General features: G+C 40.9%; 1 protein-coding gene across 9 annotated transcripts in view; it reads right to left on the reverse strand.

Moving 5' to 3' along the window:
• Positions 1-16,357, reverse strand: part of LOC125048286 (E3 ubiquitin-protein ligase HUWE1-like) — a 49,876-nt gene that overhangs the window by 18,682 nt on the left and 14,837 nt on the right. For 7 of the 9 annotated variants that reach the window (XM_047646918.1, XM_047646924.1, XM_047646921.1 and 4 more), the window contains exons 9-36: positions 16,320-16,357; positions 15,815-16,079; positions 14,908-15,009; positions 14,100-14,714; positions 13,632-13,901; positions 13,120-13,214; positions 12,416-12,761; positions 11,818-12,261; positions 11,420-11,650; positions 10,991-11,267; positions 10,561-10,802; positions 9,695-10,156; positions 7,934-8,135; positions 6,966-7,117; positions 6,659-6,790; positions 6,148-6,456; positions 5,412-5,579; positions 4,895-5,298; positions 4,509-4,749; positions 4,184-4,361; positions 3,635-3,993; positions 3,306-3,521; positions 2,926-3,102; positions 2,452-2,609; positions 2,003-2,229; positions 1,662-1,795; positions 1,224-1,427; positions 939-1,083 (exon numbers count right to left, since the gene is read on the reverse strand). The exon at positions 16,320-16,357 is cut by the window's right edge and continues 114 nt beyond it. In XM_047646918.1, the coding sequence (XP_047502874.1) occupies positions 939-1,083; positions 1,224-1,427; positions 1,662-1,795; positions 2,003-2,229; positions 2,452-2,609; positions 2,926-3,102; positions 3,306-3,521; positions 3,635-3,993; positions 4,184-4,361; positions 4,509-4,749; positions 4,895-5,298; positions 5,412-5,579; positions 6,148-6,456; positions 6,659-6,790; positions 6,966-7,117; positions 7,934-8,135; positions 9,695-10,156; positions 10,561-10,802; positions 10,991-11,267; positions 11,420-11,650; positions 11,818-12,261; positions 12,416-12,761; positions 13,120-13,214; positions 13,632-13,901; positions 14,100-14,714; positions 14,908-15,009; positions 15,815-16,079; positions 16,320-16,357 (6,793 nt within the window). The remainder of the gene's footprint in view (positions 1-938; positions 1,084-1,223; positions 1,428-1,661; positions 1,796-2,002; positions 2,230-2,451; positions 2,610-2,925; positions 3,103-3,305; positions 3,522-3,634; positions 3,994-4,183; positions 4,362-4,508; positions 4,750-4,894; positions 5,299-5,411; positions 5,580-6,147; positions 6,457-6,658; positions 6,791-6,965; positions 7,118-7,933; positions 8,136-9,694; positions 10,157-10,560; positions 10,803-10,990; positions 11,268-11,419; positions 11,651-11,817; positions 12,262-12,415; positions 12,762-13,119; positions 13,215-13,631; positions 13,902-14,099; positions 14,715-14,907; positions 15,010-15,814; positions 16,080-16,319) is intronic. The other 2 variants (XM_047646922.1, XM_047646920.1) reach the window with 2 other exon arrangements.

Genomic DNA, 16,357 nt, shown 5'->3' on the forward strand with positions numbered 1-16,357 from the left:
TTTTGGCACGTAATCTTAGTTCCAAGTTATATATATATATATATATATATAAAGCCTAAATAAAGTCAAACTTGTTCTTACAAGAAATGATACCAACACAATTTTATTCTGCTATATGAAGATAATGTTTCTCAAAAATCACTGGAATGATTCTCATGCACTATAACGTTTAAAAGAAAAAGGGTTGCATCTTATAGGCCAGCAAATATGGACTGTCACACAATCTAAGTATCCACCTACTCATAACTCTCTCTTTTTTCTGCATCTTTTTTCAAGATTATCAAATAAACCTGTTACTTATCTTTATCACTCATTAGCCACTATAACTAATCAGCAAATCCAACAGTATCTACTCTAGCACTCAAACCATCCATACATCCATACATACAACATGTATGGATATATGGCCCTTGTGCAGATTCCATTAATGAAGCTGGATAGTATATACTATTGCTAATCCATTCTGTTCAAACTTGTTTCTTGTAACCCTCCTTCATAGCTTTCCACTACCAAAAAAAGGACTTTACCAAGTTGACAATTCTGTATCTATCGGTACCTATGGTTCACATTTCCAAACATGCAATGCTTTCAAATAATATTCTATTGTTTACTGCTACCCATCTTTTCTTTCTTTTCCACAGAAGTAAACATGCAACCTGCTGAATGTAAACACCTACTTGCAAAGAAAATAATAATGAAAGAAAATTTCACCTGTGGGGCTACTGCACAAATCTACAACTGAAACTTAATATATAACAGATAAAAACTAGTCCATGATGCATATAAAAAAAAAGAGACAAAATATACCAAAAATTGCAAAGCACAACCAGGCCAAAACCAAGCGAGCAAGACCTGACCATTATAGCTAACTAATCTAACAAATACCACTAACAAAATCCTACTGCGTGTGCAAAAAGAAAACATCCTCCACCACTAACCACCATCCTCCTCTTCCTCCTCCTCCTCCTCCACCTCTTCGTCATCATTATCGTCGTCTGCTTCTTCGTCTTCTCTCTCTTCTGAAGAATCAGAAGACGAATCCTCCTGCTCTTCATTTCCTCCTCCTTCTCCTTCATCGAGGAACTGAAAGTGGATATAATACTCAAACAACGTCACACCAACATACATTTGTTGATATGGGAACTAAAATATACATCTATTCACTTCTATTTCTTGTGTACAGTGTGAGTGAGTTTGCGTAAAAAGTTTTCTGCACAACTAACCTGACTTTCAGAATGAGTCACCATCCGTGAGTCATGGAGGGTGTCATCCGTGTCCATGGGTGGATCGTGGTCAATGACATAGGTAACTGTTGCAGCCACAGAGTCACGGTGTTGCTGTGTCCTTCCCCCTCCAGCGCCTTCTTCGAGTAGCTGGTCGAGGATCTCTTCCAGCCCAGCCTCATCACCTTCTACTAGAGTGCTATCCTGTGAGCACAAGTTGAAACAATTAGCACCAACCCAAATAGAGAAATTTTGTGACATCGAAAGTAGGAGCAACGAAAATTACAAATGTGACTCTGAAAATATAAATCTGCATTTTCACATTACATCTACAAAACTACTCTACAACAGACTTTTGAAGTAATAAAGTTTGAGCAACCAGACAAAATTAAAAGAAAAGTGATGAGTGTGAACTGAAATGCTGGAAGTTGAGCTCACCTCATTAGGATGGGCATCAGAAGTTGGTTCCAGGCTCTCTCCAGCGCCTGATATATCATGTTCGGTATTCTCTGTGTCTTCTATGTTGTCATCACCCTGTGCACGAGTAGCTTCACTATTGGTTGTACCTGTTCCTACAATTTGAAAAGAATAGTGGTGATGTACTATACTATTTCATAAAAGATGCAATAGCAATAAGAAAACTTAACTATAAAAAGGCTTCATCAACATGGGAAAATAAAAGATAAAAATTATAAAATTGACATAAAAGAAAAATTTCTCCAAACAAATTCCTTAGCAGTGTAAATGAACGAGGTAAATGTTGGCCACATTTGCCTTACCAATACCGGGTGGTTGCTGATCATCATGCTGTGGATATTTCTTTTTCGATGAAGATGTCGGGACAAATGATGGAAGATTAACAATTCTTGAGACAAGTTCGAGTGGCTTCAGTGCAGCATTGATTGTGCCTGCCATGTTGGGTGAGGACAGGTCTAAGCTATGGGGTATTCTGGCAAGATCAGTCACTAGGCCTTTGCGGACCATCACTCGGATCATGTTGTTCATTCTGGAAAGGGGAGCAGATATTATTATACAAATATGAGGTAAATCTGTCATACCTAACTTTAGAATTTAAGATTATATGGCAGCATAAATATTATTATACAAATATGATTTGTCAAACCTACTTTTAGGTTTCAATATTCTATGGCAATATCTTTCACATAACCCCCCCCCCCCCCCCATAATGAATATCCATATCTTCTGTTGACTCTGCCAGGAAACATACCCATGTTGCTGCTGCTTGAAGCAGAGATTTGGTGGCTGATTCAACTGGGCAGGACAAGCCTCCATCATCGTGCAAATCAAGCCCACAAGTGCCTGTAATCTTGCATGTTTCTCTGCGCTCTCTGCTACAGCTGTCGCTCTTGCCAATGCTCCCTTAACCTGAATGTAGATACAACTTAGCATGTGTGTATAATCCTAGGCATATTTTGCAGCTTCCAGGATTTGATGACTGTCTATTATAGCTTAAATACAAAAATCATTTAAGAGACTCCATCTTTCTCAAAGTGCATCCAGCAAAACTGCACTATCAAGACACTTTTTGATACTTTTCAATTTAAAAACTTCTACCATATGACCTTACCAGACCCAGTTATAATCATTCACACTTTTCCCAGAAAAAATAAGTCAGCAAATAAAAAAACAATATCATTATTAATAATAATAATAATAATAGCAATAATAATAAAAGCCTCACCTCTGTCACAAGTATTGTTTGTGCATCCGGGGCATGATTGCACGATGCAAGTGCAGCTATAAGAACACGCACATGACCTGCTGTGTCCTTATCTGCGGTCGAGCCGCCACCAACCATGTCTGCGGTAGGGCCACTGCATACCAAGTGATCTAACATGTATGCCAAAGCGGAACAATCCTAGAAAAGGGGAGAAAAGGAAACATTTCATCAACATATTCATATATTCTAAATCTACTTTTGGCAAGTATATTAGAATAATAAGCATGTAATTCTGATTGTTAAGAAAGAGTAATCCAATACTTTATCATAAAGGAAAAACTGGAATCAATAAAGGTTACTGTTACTATGCTCTACAATGACAAAGCATACATGAAACTTACCTCTGTGATTTTCTCATTAGCACCAGACGAATAGTGATGCTCTGTGACTAGTTTTGCACAACCAGCATATGAGCGGACAAACTCCGCAATTAACTTGCAAATTAATGATTTCGATAGCAATGGTTTCTTCTTTTTGGCAGCATCGTCCATTTTATCATTGGAGGGAGCTTTACCATCAGTTCCAGGTAACTTGTTGCTTTCACTATCCATTGGACTCTGCAATATATACAATATTTAATAATAGGAAGAGAAGAAGGCTCTAAAGAGTAACCATAAAAAACAAAACCTCAAAATTATCCCCACAAACCTATGCTAGACTGTGCTCTCACCTGTTCATCTGCTTCCTGAACAACCATGTCATTGGCCGAAGACGAACGGGATAAGTGAAGCTGTCTGCGAGCACTGCCGCCAGTCGACCCAGTTCTCTCTTCCGTTGGCGTGGTGGTGGCGGCAACACTTGGGGCTACAGCAGAACTTGGCGTTGTTGCAGTTGTAGACGCTGTATCTGAATCATCACTGAGTGTTGTCAGTGCTTCCAGAAGGTCATGAATCAGCTGCTGTGGCTCTGAACTCAAGGGTACGCCTGTGCTCGCACCACTGCTGCTGCCAGTCCCACTCGTGCTACCTGTGGCTCCAGCCCCAACAGCACTCTTGCCTCCAATACTCTTCATGAGAATACTGTCTTCACCTTGAATAAATAATAAAAATAATTACAAACACTCCAGCCGTAAGTTACTTCAGTTAGTCCTATCTCCTGATACACTATTATCTTGATATATACAAGAAATGTTTTGTCAAAGTCTGCTTTCAAGAACACGGGAAAGAAGATGAGATAATAATAAATAAATCAATAAACAAAGAAAATAAACACAACTTACTATTAGCCGACATAAGATTTCGCTTCAGTGTCATGTTAAGGTCAATGCGAAGGCACTGCTGTGTGATTTCGGTAAACAGCTGAGGATCCCTGCAGGCTGCCGGTGCTAAGAGGCGTAACAAGTAATGGAGCTCCTTGGCCCCTGACATGGTATTGTTGCTTGCTGATGACCTCACCACCTGCAACAGAATTCATCAGAAATTTTGATCATCACCAATTAGACAAATGGTCAATCATATGATTTTATTAATTAACTAAGGGAAGATTACCCACACTCATGTGAAAAATGAATCCACACTTCTCTCTCAGTAATGTCAACTACAAACCTTCTCCATGGTATAACGCAGAGTGGCTGGTTCCTCTAAGACATGTCTCATGAGCAGAGCTGCCAGATTATGGAAACCCCAGAAGCCAGAGGACTCAGTCAGGGAGAGCAAAGTACGCACGCCGCCAAGACTGGCAAAGAGGCATGCCTGCTCCCAAACACGGGTGATTCTCAGGCATAGTCGCATCAGGGCATGGAGGGTATCTGGCTCTACACCCAGCTTGATGAAACCAACACAGGCTCTGCAATTATCAATATAATTTTAATTACGTGGTCAATAATGCACAAGTATAGTTTGCTGCCTGTCTTTTGTAACAAGAAAATGGATTTTACATCATTACTGACATATTCTATTACAAAACAGAAAGGCATTGTCGCTAAACTCACCTGATCATGGCTTCTTGATGAGCTTCTGTCAGGCCATCAACAGCCGTTAAGTCCAAGTTGTTCAGGTCCGTAGAGGCAGAAGTTGTCGTCTCCTCTCCGTCTTCACACTCCATCTTCTCATCCGCCTCTGGAGCAACAGTAACAGGAGCTGGCTGAACATCTACCTCTGGACACATGGCAGCCACCAGGGTCACTGCTTCTGTTACGGCCTCTGCCCCTTCCTCCTTCTTGGCCTCTTCCTCCGAGGAGGTTGTTTTCTTGGAGTCTGTCTGGCTGTCGTCATCTGTGGCAGGGGCACTCTCCTCCTTGGCCATGATTGCTGGCAGCTTTTTCTTCTGCTCAGCAATTACTTTGTCCTTGATGGTAATCATGACAGGACGACGATTTCCTGATTCCTCATTAACCTGGTAAATGAATGGAGAAAATGGTCAACATATGGTTGGAATACCTTATATTTATTCATCATGGACATATCCATTTGCTTAAAGAGTAAATCTATATAGATGGAGAGCCTTACCTGGACCATAGAATTGAACTGTATAGTGTACTTTCTTCTTCCATTAATAATTCTGATGCTGGTTTCACCTGCCCAGTATGCGTCATCAATTGTTTTGTTGTTGCTGGCTGAGTAAGCACACCATTTCAGTGTGCTCATATCAAACCACTTCCAGACATGATTACAAATCTGAAAGAATATGAAAGCATTTCAGAGCAAAATACCAAAATAACACAAACGACATCAAAAACGCTTTACGTTTCTTGAATTGTCACCATAACACACTATATCAAGGAGGACATACACTAACTCATTCACACCAAGTAACATGTAATCACATCAAAAGCACTGGTCCCATCAACAAGGATGGCACCTCAGGAGCCCAACTGTGAACCAGAGTTGCTTAGGAGCATGAGCTAGCACAGTTAAACTGTGGATTTATTAATAATTATAGTATCCATCCATCTCTCTATGAATTAAATGAAAAGGGATCATAAACAACAATTTGCTCCAGTTGGGTTTTCAAATCAAAAATACAAAATAGTGACTTCTAATATCTGTCAAATTTGTATTAGAAGTCACTATTTTGACAGTGATCTTCACATCCATTTCATCCATAACATCAAACAGTTTATGTGCCAATTGGAAACTATCATTGAGGATGGCAGCCCTACCAACACATGCTGGGCACCAAATCATCCTAACACTACTTCCATTCCTTAAAGTGATTACCAATGCAAAACTACATCAGTCTTACCTTGCTCACAGCTGCTCTTCTCTTGGTGGCAATGGATAGTTTCTCGTATAGGTCCAGCAGGAGGAGACCGGGTGACAGCCACTTGGGAGTGCCAGAGCTTTCGGTATCCTTGTCCTTCTCCTTGTCTTTCTCCTTGCTCTGCGTGGACGTGGGTGCCGGGGGTAACGAACCTGCTACTTGTGTGGATGTGGGTTGAGTCGGTGAGGGAGGGTTGGCCGCCATAGTAGCGTGTGTCAGTGTGAAGAGATTGATGAGGGTGTCTACCAATCCTGCACGCTCCATAGCCCTTGCACAGCCTCTCTTCATCTCCTAATAAATGACGGAGAATTGGGATGTGTTACAGATGGACTTTTTTTCAGTGCTTGATTCAAAAATATTTTCATATTCAGTGCATACAAGTTGAAAGTGAAATGCAAAATAAGGGATAATAAAATAAAGATACAAGGAAAGAAAAATGGAAAATAAAAATGTAGGTCAAACAAGAAATGATTAAAGCTACTATCCAACTTACCTCAAACAAAAGAGTGACAAGGTGTAATCTGACTGCGAACTTTGCAGCCAGAGCGGAGGAACACAAAAGCTCAACACTTTCTGGTGCAGATAGCGTTCCACTTAACAGGAGTTGGCCGGCTTGACTACTTATCTGCAAACACACAGGAAAAGTAAAACAAATGAGCAAGAATTTTTTCATGTCTTATTCCCTTATAGTTAATGACTCCCTGTTAAGTACAATATATGTATTTATTTCTTAGTCTACCTATAGAGGTATGCAAGATTCATAATTTGAAATCTTTTTCCATGAACTGTAGCACACTGACCTGATTAATAAGTGTAGTGAGCATGTTGTCTCTCCACTGGCTACCATTTCTAGTTGCACAAGTTGTGAGGAGCTCGCACACTTTGTACACCATTTGCGGTTGCACGTCCAGCTGACTCAGGCAACCTTCGAGGACACACTCACAGAATTTGTCTGCAAAACATTCATAAAGGTTTAGTTTGTTTATTCTTGAAACACTGAATTTCCAGCAAAATGTTTAACATGGATATTCAGTGAAAATTTACATTTTAAAATTCACTACAAGACTTATCTATCACTTAAGTAAACCCTTTAACCTATTCCCGACGGGCATGGCATGTACGTACATGCCATGCCCATTGTGAGTTTACTTGTTTAAATGTTTTAACACATAGATGGCTACACTTGTACTAAGTCACCAACGAGCCAATTAGGAGTACTGCCTGTCTCGCCCATTCACCCTTTTCAATGATTTATGAAAATATTTTATATTATCTTATTTTGCTGTTACTTAGGTTTGTAACATTATAGTAATTATAATGTTTATAATAAAAATAACACTATTGAAATTTATAGCACTAGTAAAAAAAATTTTCCCGCCAGTTCAAGGAAAGGTGAAATCCAAGGTCACAAGATCTACTAATTAACTCCTTTGTGGCTAAGCACTAGCAGAGCCATCTATGTACAGGGACATTTCACAAAAATATAGAAAATGAGCACCACATTTTTCCCCATTTTTTATTCATTTTCCCCAGCAGCAATGGATTAAGTAACCATTGCTTATTCCTGCATCAGCCCTCTAAACCCTTTCAAATTCCAATGATTTCACTTCTTAATCTCTGTAGAAAACTAATAAAACCTTAATTCATTCTTTTTGACTTTTTCATTTTTTACATGATGCCATTCAGCATCAAAATGTAACCAACCAAACCTTTTAACATAAATAAAACTAAATCCCCAGATTATTTGTCCCCCACCCCAGATACTCACCAAGCGTGCTCTTGCTAAGAGGTTCATCATCATCTTCCTTTGGCGGGACGACTGGTGGCTTGGAGACTGAACTGGCCTGCTGACCGCTGCTGCTGCTGCCGCCGCCACTGCCCGACACTTGCACATTCTCTCCCAGGGACATTGCGATTGCCTGTAGCATCTGATCTTCCTCGGTTAATTCCATATCCCCACCTGACCCAACCTACAACGTGATAACATTTTCACTTTATCACTTCAATATCATGATGTATGCATTTACACTAACTAATTCTCAAGCATCGCTGGCATCATGTTTCTCTAAAGATTCTAAATGGTAATTCATCACATATAGAACTCAATATCCACATTCACGTATTAAGTACTTCTTGATCTTTACATACAAGTTCTTGAAAACAATGCAAAGCACTCCATAACATAACTAGCATGAATAAATAAATAAATAAAAAAAAATTCATAAAAAATCTACATCCATAGTATTTTCCCATTCCTAACACACAAAGAGCAGCGCCCGTTCTCCAAAGCTGGCACCGAGGAAAAGGTGGCGCTCAACCCCAGCGTCTCCGCTCTCAAGCAAGATCAGAGGTCGGGAGCTATTTTGACATATACACCTGCCTTCGGTTGGCCTGCAACAACTTTAACGCTTGAAACCATTACAGTGAGTAAAAATCCACTGAAAAATATTTATGTATTGAAAAAGAAAAAAGAAAGACAAAATAGATGGTTTCAGTTATCACTAACATGAATGAATTTTCCTGTTCTGTTCTCCATTAACTAACTAGTCTTGGCATACATTCAATACTAATATGTGATATAATATATAGGGAGAACAGACTGTTTCAACCTACAGGCAAAAAAGCTTTGCTAAACCAAACCCACACTTAAAAAATACCTTAAGTTAGTTTAAAGAAACTTCTTACATTTTATTGCTACATAAAATTGAAAGAAACTCCTTTCAAGACATATCTATTCTTATAAATAATGGTTGCAAAAACAGGGTTGACTCAACTTTTAGGACTTTACAATAATAAGGTTTCTGCACTTCTCACAGATTAAAAAAACAAGAGTTAAGAAGATATAAAATTGGTAAACTATATATCATATTAACCCGTTACTGCCGGGTCATGTGCATAGCTGTCATAACAAATGGCTTGATCTGCCAGGTATGACTATACGCATGGCAACGCACTAGAGTGCGTCGAGCGGGAAGTTCCACTTCAAGTAGCGGGCTCCCGCTCCCAGCAGCAGGACAGTTGCCAGAAATCACCGGAGTCTATGACCCTGATAGATTTCTAATACCATCACTGACGGATTAAGAAACTACATGAAGTATTTCTAGCTCCATAAATGTCCTATTGAGCATTCTAGTTCCTCAGTTACAGGCTTTTTTTGTTTTACAATAATGAGGCTACAATTATCAGACAAGTATTTCCAATGCCATATTAATCAATTCATGATGTAAAAATTCTAACAAGACTAATTCTCAGCCCCAATATCATCAAAAAGGTTTTCCATTCCATTTGTCTTTTCCCTCATTTCTTTAAGAGTAAATTATTGTGTCCATCATACTTTATATTTATCTTAGTTGACACTTTTCACATAAGTGTAGATATAATTGTCAAAACCTTTCTGTATCAATAAATAGTGCAACCTTATTTCCTTTTTTAATCTAGCTTCAATAAAAGTATCTAATTTTTCAAATATCTTAAGGTAAAAATAGTAAAAAGCTGGCCTTGCGGGCAGAGCTCCAAAAAGTGCACTTACCCCCACTGGATCCATGATCGGATTCATCAACAGGTATTCGGTTGCCTGTTGCAGGGTGTGGCTCTGCGCGATGGCCTCCAGGCACCTCTCTCGTGGGAATCCCATGTCCATGAGTGCCTGCAACTGTTGCTGGTTCACCTCTGGCTCAGCAGGTGCCTGGCTGACTGGCTCCCCGTGATTTGGGATGCCAAGTGCTGCAACTGCAGCCGCTGCTACTGATGTTGCAGGTGTGCTGGCAGTCGTGGCGGTGGTTGTGGTTGTGGTAGTGGTGGTGGTGGTGGTGGTGGTGGTGGTGGAGGAGGTGCTGGACGTGGTCTCCTTCTCCAAGGCCAGACGCTCTTGGATGATGGTCTCCCCTTTGAGGACAGAGCACAGGATCACCAGCACGGATTCGGAGATCCTCACCCCATACGACTTCAGTGGCTTCTTGTTCCATAACTTCATCACAGCCTCAAAGGCAAGCTGTCAAGAAAGTATTTGCTATGAACATATTCTTATTGTCATTGGATTTAGGGTATGTCAAAATATGTGAATTTACTGATAAACCACACGCAGTTTTCAAAATCATAGTTAATCAAAAATAAAGTTCATTGTAAAAAGTATTTTCCACTACCTAAAAAGTGCAACAGCTAGTTAAAGAGGTCTGACATAACTAATATTCAAATTAATCTTGAATTAATTCTCTTATTTTCTCATCTCTCTGCAAATGTAAATATAATGATTTCTAAAAGAGAAAGAAAGAAAGAAAGAAAGAAAGAAAGGAGAGAAATGAGAGTGAATCACTGACTGACTGTATAGTCCTGAGCCAAACCTTTCACTAAAGATATACGAGAATTCAATGCAACAAGACACATCTTCAATCTCACCTTCTGAATGTGAATTAGGAACTTGAGAGGACTGAATGGCTGGTAGCCTGGCTGGGAAGACTTGGCAGGCAGGGAATGTGGCGAGTCAAGCATGGTCCGGGGATTCACTAATCGCTCTAACAGGAAGAGCCAGGTGTCCAGGAACTCTCCCGTCCCCTCAGGCAGTTCTCCTGAGTCCAGACCGTCCTGTGTCTGCATGGTTCCTCCAGCACTTATGGCCCACTCAAAGGTATCAAAGAAAGCTGTGGAGAGGAGGATTTGTTAAAAATAGAATTTACGTGTTTTCTTACAGTACTGTGCAAAAGAGTGAAAAAGAATGCAAATTGCTAAAGCAGTAAAATTATTCTTACCATTACCCAATACATTTACCAATATATAAAAACAGATCTTCAAAAATCTTATCTAAATATACTGAAGTATAAAAACTCACCTTTGAGTCCCTGAGAAGTCATGAAGTACTGAAGCATCAGGTGGTACGGCATCTTCTTGTCGTCAAAAAGCATGGGGTTGGTGAACCGCACTGAGCAGATGAGAAAAGTGAGACGGAACTTTGGCAGAGGGGATGCTGGAGGGGGACTCCATGACAGGCCTGCATGAAGGAGATTGGCCAGAGCTGATGCTACAGCTCGTGCTGAAGTCGTTGGAGGAGTTAACGGGGCTGCGACCTGCTGGCCTCTCCGCTGTCTCAGGGGGGATCCTACACAGAGCTGAGGGGGGATACGGTTATTACTCCCCCTTCACATACAAAACAATCAGGCAAAAATCACCTGTCAAACATACATGTTAATACAATTTTCAAAATGTTTTGGTCAAAAGAAAGGAAGAGAGAAAACAACAAGAACAATTTTTGAAGTCTAACCTTGACAAGGAGTCCAAACAACTCTGCAAGAGCCTTTCCTAATCTTGAAGCTGAAGACAAGAGTGGCTTGATAAGTTTCATTTGGTGCTGCGTGGCTGCAGACTGCTGCCTCGTTGGGCTGTCTGCACTGGCCCCGTCGCCTGATGGGGTGCTGGCCTCAGTTCCCATCTTCACTGTGTCCGTCTCCATAACTTCCATGGCTACAGCTTCACCACGGCTACCCTCTTCACCCTGGTGGGGTTTAAACTGATGTTACTAAAGATGTCTATATACAAGAGAACAAAACTATGATCTGATCCAATCTTGATTTAACAGAAACATACAAACATTTAGATATACATAAACAAACACAAACATCTTTAGTCACAGAGCTCAAGAGAACAAATAAGCAAACTTACTCTTAGGTCTGGGGGAAGCAATTTATCTGTGTCCTCCTTGCCAAAGAGACAGCCAGCTGGCAGAGCATCATCAGAGCAGAGGGCCAACAGAACAGTTGACTCCCACACCAGCGATGTGTAGAGCTGAGTGAGACCGGCCAACACCCGCAGACCCAGCTCTGTGCCCCACTGGTTGATGGACACCTGTCGGATTTCTGTCTGGCCAGTACGACACACATGAACGAGCATCATGATGTAGGCGTGAACTGCACTTAGTGTGTGGAGAAGAGGGGTGGCCTGAGGAAAGGCTGTTGCTTCGCCTGGGGTAGGTGCCGAGGCCAGCTCTCTCAAGAGGACAGAACCCCCTGGGGACGGTAAAGGCTGGTGCAAGGGAGCAAGAGCTTCGAGCTTCTCATTCAGACATTGAAGCCCACGCTGCAGGACTCCGCTTTCATGAGCAAGATTCTGAAATTCATAAAGAGTGGACTAAACTATTCTGAATGAAAGACAATTATCGACTACACTCCACTACAAAATAATCCAATTCAAAACAAGAAAGGCAAAAGGTAAATTCTTTAATTCTGAATAACTTCTCAAACACCCACAGTTTCCAACTTACCAGAATAGACTTGCAGACAGAAGCAACTGACTGGCACGCCTGAGATACTGGGAAATCTATTGGAAGGTTCGGCAATCCTAAAATGCCCAGCAATGGAACAAGGCCCTTTTGTGCAACAAATTCTTTACAGTGGTCATCGGTGGAATTGTTACTTAAAATTGCATCAACAAATTTCATCACATTTAGGACATAATCGACTAATGGAACTGGGCGCTTCTCTCCTGTGGTGGTGTCTGTAGGTGGTACATCTTCCCTTTGCCCTGAAGAAACAGGAGGACCAGTTACTCCTGCTTCTCTCTCCTCTTCTTCCTCTTCCTCTTCATCACTAGAATTATCATTGGTTGTCCTGAGGATAACAAGAATATCAGAATTAACATTTAAAACACAAAAAAATACATACTAGATTTTGAGACAGCAAGCTACATTTCAGACTGCCATTTCTACAGTGCATTTAAGCCCGACCAAAAGAATTACTTTTTTCTCCGACCAAAAGAATTACTTTTTTTTATACAAACATGTAGGATAGTCAAGATACCTGTGACTCACTAAAAGCCACCTGTAACTTCAAGACATTCCCCAATGAAAGAACTCGGTTTCACTATGGTTTACTTCGGCATAAAATAAATAAGTCAAACTAAACTGAACCTAAAATCGATGTAAATTATATAGGAAAGTAGCTTTGAATGATTTACAGTGATACTAACCGAGATACAGGCGCTGGTGATGCTTCATGCTTGGGTGGTGTCTTCCAGCAGATGTAGTGTGTGTCGCTCCCTAGCAGACAAACCTCCTCCAAGAGCTAGAAATATAATAAAACTCATGAACACACATGTACACAGAATAAACTAAAAGACAGGTATCACTATCTTCCCATAACCCATTACTGCTGGTTCACACATATAGCTGTCATAACAAAGAGCTTGATCTGCCAGGCACAGCTATACACACGGCAACACAATAGAGCGCGTCAAGTGGGAAGTTCCACTACATGTAGCAGACTCCTGCTCCCAGCAGCAGGAAGGTTACCAGAAACCAACAGAGTCTATGACACGGAGAGATTTCTAATACCGTCATTGATGGATTAGGAAAATTAATGTAATTTGCTAATCAATGTGCAGCTAAAGACCATGATATCTTAAAGAAAGAATACATGTTCATTAAAAAGCAGGTAAACTGAATGTGAAAGAGCTACAAAGATTGTTAACATAATATTTACCTTTACAATAGCTTTCATAGCCTGCGCTTTGAGACTTGGTTGGTGTCTCATGAGCTCGTCCATGGCATTGCCAAGGTTGGATGCGGTGTCACCCATGGGATCTGAGGAACGTCTTCGTCTCATGGCTGGCAGGTAGTCGGGGGAAAGCAGCACCTTAAAGAGTCTCTCAAATGGTTTACATGCGACAAAGGCGGCAAGCCCTCTGGAGTTGAGGCAGAGTGCACTGAATACATTTGGTAGTGAACCTAATACTTCTCTCGTTGCAGGAACCTGTGGAAAGAAAGGAGAGATTGTATATAAGAACACTATCTATAAGAGTTTTTGCACATCCAAAACAATGCCCGCTGAACACAAGTTATATTACCAATTTAGGAAGGGAAAGTACAAGACTCAAGACTAAGAAAACAAATATAGATAAATAATGATGACAGTAATGACTAAAAACAGTAAATAAAACAATTAACTCACATCTTTCACCAGCAGTGCATGAAGCACAACATCAGTGAGTCCATTATCTTGTAAAGACGACAGCAAGGACGGCTCCCCAAACACATAGACAGTAACAACATCTGTTGCCAACAAAAACAGTGAGGCACCATAGTACTCTGCATTGCTAATTATGTGCTTGAGGGAGGCAGGGAGAGAACCTTCCATCAGGTGTCGCATTGACTCACTAAAGCCAGGTTCTTGAATTGCCTTCTTCAAGAAATTGAGCATTGACTTAATGAGGGCAGCTCTTTGAGGCAAACAAGACAACCCAGACTTGGATGCTTCACTGTAGTCCGGCCGGGAAGCAGCGGGGACGTCCATGGCCGTGGAGGTGCTGGGTCTACTGGCTGAGTAGGCGGGCTGGCTAGGGGTGACCTCTAGATCATTAGTACTATAAGACACAGGAGGTTCTGTAGTGTCCATGGGGGAGTGGGTGGCTGTGTCAGGCACTTCTGTAGACTCTGCAGCATCCTCCGATTCACCTTCGGCTGTGGCTGCCTGCTCTATGTCTCCTCTACTAGACTCGCTCTCTGCCAGTGGTGATGGCAAAGTGATCAGGAATGGCTGTTCCTTACGACATTCGTCAACTTCCACCTGGAAAATGATGGTTGGGGGTTAGGCATGTGTCACACAACAAAACAAGGGCAGCATGAAGCATCCACATTAGGAATGAGCAACAAAGAAGTATTAACACCACAATCAAACCACAAATCTAATGGGAAGCCACATAATCTATGTATTATAAAAATCTGTCATTTCATTATGTATACAAATATGGAGAACTCACTTCCAGCCTTTTGATGAAGGCAGTAAGACCACCATGTGTTTGGAAGGCATGCATGTCTAAGTTCGTGATGAGGTCGATTACTCTCACAGCTCGGGTCACAAACTGAAAAAAAAATCAGAAAAAGAGGGAGGGATTAAAGATCATGTAAACAAGATTCTGCACTGATATCTCTCTTGATGTTTTTTCAGAAGCTTGTCATATCTTTTACTGTTTTAGCAAACTTTGGCCAAATAACAACCAATGATGCAAGGACAGTATCATATTTGCGCAGTGTTTGTCATCATGATGTATAGACATTTGCCTGAAACATCTAAACTACAAGGTAAGAATGAGATGCTAAGACCACTTAAAGCAAGAGGTTACATAAGAATAACCATAAACAAATAGAGGCTCAATGATGAGTAAGTGAGAGTGAGAGTGAGAGTGAGAGTGAGAGTGAGAGTGAGAGTGAGGGTGAGGGTGAGGGTGAGTGTGTGTGTGAGAGCATGTGAGCATGTGAGCGCGTGAGGGTGAGGGTGAGGGTGAGAGTAGGTGAGGGTGAGGGTTTGAGTGAGAGCAAGAGCGAGAGCGAGTGTGTGTGTGCATATGTAGATGTGTTCACAAGTACTGTGCATGAAAAAACAGGGAAAAAAGAAAAGAAAAGAAAAGAAAAGAAAAGAAACGAAACGAAACAAAAAGAAAAGAAAAGAAAAGAAAAGGAAAGGAAAGAAAAGAGAAGAAAAGGAAAGGAGAGGAAAGAAAAGAGAAGAAAAGAAAAGGAAAGAAAACAAAAAACAAAGAAAACAAAAAGAAAACAAAACAAAAAACAAAAACAGAAAAGAAAAGAAGAATTTCTTTTCTTTTTTTCTAAAGCTGTAAACAATTGGCAAAAAAATCATTTAAAAATAGAAAAACAAAGCAACCTTACCGTGATGTGATCGGGCTCGGTGCCCTTCCAATTGACAACCGAGATGAGGGACTCCATCATGCCGCATGACACGAGCGCCTCTCCGCCGGCCTCGTAGCTGGCCAGGTGGTAGAGGAACGAGAAGAGGGCCGTGGCCAGGGGGGCAGGGAAGGGGTTGGGCGTAGGGGGGGAAATTGCAGTCAGCGTGGATATACAAGATCTCACCATAACAGGCAAGAAGCCGTGGTAGGAAGAGGCACCGGTTACATCAATTATGGTGTTTAATCTGTGGGCAAATGAGGAATAAATAATAAAGTTGCATTACACAATATGGAAATTTTTGTTGCATATTCATCACGTAATAGAACAAAATCATAACCCCCACCACACAGTATGTAAAGCATGAAGAGACACCCAAAATTTACACCATAAACATTTTCTTTCTTTCCATAAATAATAGAACACAAATGACAAACAAACTAATGAACTAATACCAGCAACACCTCAGGACAGTCATTGCACTTACTTGGGAAAGCTGGGCATGCGATCCAAGTGGATGATGGA

The sequence above is a fragment of the Penaeus chinensis genome, chromosome 43 (assembly GCF_019202785.1).
Source record: "Penaeus chinensis breed Huanghai No. 1 chromosome 43, ASM1920278v2, whole genome shotgun sequence".
Lineage (NCBI taxonomy): Eukaryota > Metazoa > Arthropoda > Malacostraca > Decapoda > Penaeidae > Penaeus > Penaeus chinensis.